Source organism: Chenopodium quinoa, unplaced genomic scaffold (assembly GCF_001683475.1).
Source record: "Chenopodium quinoa cultivar QQ74 unplaced genomic scaffold, ASM168347v1, whole genome shotgun sequence".
Lineage (NCBI taxonomy): Eukaryota > Viridiplantae > Streptophyta > Magnoliopsida > Caryophyllales > Amaranthaceae > Chenopodium > Chenopodium quinoa.
In genome coordinates, this window is record NW_018743722.1 from 2,477,704 (window position 1) to 2,481,992 (window position 4,289).

Sequence of the window (4,289 nt, forward strand, 5' to 3'; positions counted from 1 at the left end):
CCAGTTTTATTCGTCATTTGTATGGAAGTCTTATAAAAGAAAACGTTATCTGAGACCGTTTAAAATATATAGGCACAGTGTTGGTTTTAGGATTTCTCCCTTAACTCCGATTATTCCTTGCCGTTTATTTGCTATTGATATCTTCGTTTTTGTAAAGCATTTACCTCTTTTGCACATATTCTTAATATTTTATCAGAATTCTCAGCTCTCTCTAGTCAACTGATAAACTTTCATAAGTCCTCGATTGTTTTTTCAAAGTTAGTTCCCTTGTCTAAAAAGTGAAATCTAGGAAATATTTTAATATGACCCCCAAATCATTTTTGGAAGATACTTTGGGTTTTATTCGATTCCTCGTCCTTCATTCATAAAGCATAATTTTAAAATTTGATTGTTAAAGTGGAACAAAATATGAACAATTGGCCTGCTAACACAGTCTCTAAAGCCGAAAAAATTGTTTTAATTCAAAGTCATTTAGAGTCAATGTCCTCCTACACTACGTCCACAACTCTTCTTCTAAAATTGACTACAAACAAACAAGGAATTCCTATGGTGGCTTGAGATAAGATTTGTCTAGCAAAGGATTATTGTGGCCTTGGCCTTCGTAAGACGAAAGTCGTTCATTCTATTTTATTAGCTAAACTAGGTTAGAAAATTATCTCTGATCCGAATAATTTATTGGTTCACTCTGTCACGGTTAATAGTTGTTACATAAAACCTTTTTTGAATATTTCCCGCAGCGCAAAGACTCATGGATATGGAAGAAAATTCTGCAAATACGATCCCTTCTTCTTCGTGGTCTCCGATGGAAAATTGTTAATGGGACAAGTGTTCTTTTTTTGTTATACGATTAGTGTACCTTCGAGAATCTTATTTCTTTGTTATGTATGGACATCTCTACTATTGTCAACTTGGATACAACTGTGGATCTTTTTATTCATTAATAATAATAAAGAGTGGGATAGTATGCCTCTCTCGCAACTACTTCCTACTCATCTAGTTTATCTTATTAAAGGTATACCCCTTCGTGCTTCATACATTCAAGATGAACCTTCTTAGGGTTTGTCAAATAACGGGAATTTTACTGTTAAATCAGCTACATGACTAGCCCATAACTTTCCTTCCCATACTCAATGGGAGTTTATTTGCTTTAATTTGGAGGTGGATATTTCACCAAAACTTTGTCTTTTTATATGGAAACTTTGAATCAAGCCATGAAACCAAACTTAATACGCACTAGGCATATTTTGAGCTTAGATTAGTGAACAAACTTGGATTCGCTTGGGTAGTTGGTTTTGTTTCGAATACTTAACTATTTGTGCTAGTAAGCAAAGATCGGCTAAAGCTTAACCCAGCAAATTGCTGGGGTTTGTTTTCCCAACACAAGCAAAAGCAGGGCCCACATATGTATTTTGACGTATAAACGTACTCTTGCGGGACCCATCTGCGAAACAAATACGTATTGGCGCGGTTCTCTATACCGTTATAACCATTTTCCCGTTTTCAATTTTCTTTCCCCCTTACTTTCCCGTTTCCAACTAAAGTTCTCCATTAATGTTCTTCAACGAGTTCGTAGTTCTTCGACTAGCGGCGCGCTACGGTATGTTAATCTGTGGGTTGTCGTCAGATTCCAGTAGGTTTGGTCCGGCATCATCAATTTTCGGTATTAGCGGGCATTTTGATGAGTAAAACTCATTTGTTTAATTGTATAATTGAAAAAATTTGAACAATTAACTTGCATGTACGATTAAATTAGCTACATTTGAGTAATTGTATAATTGAATTAGCTAAATTTGAGTAATTGTATTATTGAATTAGCTAAACTTGGCTGGATAGATACTGATTTACTGATTCATTATTATCATTACTGATTTTGACATAATTTGTTCTATTTTCTTCGGATTTTGGATATTGAACTGATTTATATTTATTATTTTGGGTTGACGAATGTGAAATGTGCTGTTCTTGGTTGTCATGATACTTATCAATATGACAGTATTTAAGAGCAAAAATGATAATATATAATATAATAAAAATGTAACATGCATATAATATTCATTGTCATGCTTTGTTTGTTCTTATTGGAACAATCGTTTTGGTGGTTGTTGTTGATTTGTGAATGAATCCTTTTGGTACTTGTCCCTAATAAGGAAAGATAGACAGAATGAACATGTTTGCTGATTGTTGTGGATTTGTGTTTGAACATAAGCATGTTATCTTTTACACTGTGTTCTGAGCATGAGCATTGAGCATGAGCATGAGGTAGAAATGCTTCCCTTAACTGATTTACCTGCTGACCATTAAGTAGGAGCCTACTGCTGTTATATATATATATAACAATGTAATGATAAATGTGAATTTAATTTTTTGGCAGTAAAAAACATGGAATATAGGGAGGAGGGGGAGTTAGTTGCGCAAGATGATGTTCCGTTATCAATTGATGACGATGATGAAGAAATGTTGCAGCTTATAAAATAAGATGGAGAAGGGGCTGGTGATAGTGGTGACTCAAGGTCTATAGATGAAGCTGAAGGGGAGGTGGATGGAGAGGGGAATGGTGGAGGTGATCTGGTGGATATGAGGTTTTTTGAATGTCGACCCTCCTATAATAGGGATGATATTTGATTCGTGGCAAGAAATAGATGTCTATTTCAATGCTTATGAGAAGCAGCAAGGCTTTGGGGTGGTACGTGGCCAAAGTGCATACAAGCACTTTAAAGATGGAAGTAAGATAAAACGGGAAGTGACATGGAAATGCGACTATGCTGGTAAACCTGACACTCGAAGGAAGGTCGGTGGTAAAAGAATTTCTAGGGAGTTGGAAGGAGAACCTGTTGCCACTAAAAAATGTGGTTGCGGGGCCATGGTGTATAGTAGCTTCACTTCTAATGGGAAATGGGAGCTGAGGAAAGTGTGCTTAAGTCATAGCCATCTGTTTTCCCCATCAAAGTCAATGTTGGTGACAAAGTATAGGTTAGAAGAGTTGAAGAAGGTACCGTATTTAGGTGTGCACTCCACTTTGGTAATGATGTTGGGTTTCCTAACGCAGAACTCCATAGGTGGTTGGCTAGTCAGCGGAATGGATATGAAAATGTTGCTTTCACCACAAAGGATTTGAATAACTTGGCTGCGAAGGAGAAGAAATTGAAATTTAAGGATGGAGATGCGAATGCCATGATGAATTACTTTAAAATGATACAGAAGAACAATAAGAACTTTTACCATGTACATCGGTTGGATGATAATGGAGTTCTTCAGGATGTGTTGTGGGTAGATGCACGCAGTAGGGCTGCGTATGAGGATTTCGGTGATGTTGTTTGTTTTGACACCACTTTCCTTATGAATAAGTATGACTTGCCCTTTGCAAATGTTGTTGGTGTTAACCATCACGGGCAAACCATATTGCTTGGATGCGCATTAATCTCCCACGAGGACACTGAAACCTTTAAGTGCGTTCTTATATCAATTTAATTTTCTTCTTCAAATTTATTTTTTAGTGTTTGTTGTTAGCTAATTATGTTATTATGCCATTTATGTGTTTGATTTGTCATATTTTCATATTGTAATTGTTATATTGTTGTTTAAATTGTTGTTTCAGGTGGGTGTTTTCGACATGGCTTGATGATGTTGGAGGGGACCCTCCTACGACTATATTGACTGACCAAGATCCGACGATGCGCAAAGCATTGAAAGTTGTGATGCCACAAACCAGACGCAGATGATGTTTGTGGCACATTACAGAATAATTTGGTGTGAAGTTAGGGAAGTGTAAGGGGTACGTAGATTTTAAGGAGGAATTGAAAATATAATCTATGACAGTTTATCTATGGAGGAGTTTGAATTGAGGTGGAAGGAATTTATTGAGAAGCATAAGTTAGCCAGTAACATGTGGCTTGCTGTTTTATATGATGAGAGGGAAATGTGGATTCCAGCTGCAATGAAGCATTTGTTCTGGGCAGGAATGAAGACTACACATAGGTCAGAAAGCGTTCAAAATTTTTTTGATGAGTTCTTCGACAGGAACACTAGACTTTGTGACTTTGCTGAGAAGCAATCGGCTGCTATGGAGCAGCGATTTCTGTTAGAGAGGCTAGCAGATGGTAACTCGACCATGTTCCTACGTGGTCTAGTGACTGATTTCTAGTTTGAGGAAACATTTCGGAATGTGTACACTGACTCAAAGTTTATGGAGGTGCAAAGGGAATGCAAGAGGCTCATGTATTGCACTAGTAGTAGCATACATGAGATATCTTCAGCCTATTTCGAACATTTAATAAAAGATAGAGTATATG

At 36.8% G+C, this 4,289-nt stretch overlaps 1 protein-coding gene across 1 annotated transcript; it reads left to right on the forward strand.

Annotated features, from left to right (window-relative positions):
• Nucleotides 1–2,611: 2,611 nt before the first annotated feature.
• LOC110684596 (protein FAR-RED IMPAIRED RESPONSE 1-like) lies at nucleotides 2,612–3,719 on the forward strand. The gene is made up of 3 exons (XM_021861033.1): nucleotides 2,612–3,002; nucleotides 3,047–3,446; nucleotides 3,596–3,719. The coding sequence occupies exons 1-3, from the start codon at nucleotides 2,612–2,614 to the stop codon at nucleotides 3,717–3,719; spliced, it is 915 nt and encodes a 304-aa protein (XP_021716725.1).
• The last annotated feature ends 570 nt before the right edge of the window (nucleotides 3,720–4,289 follow it).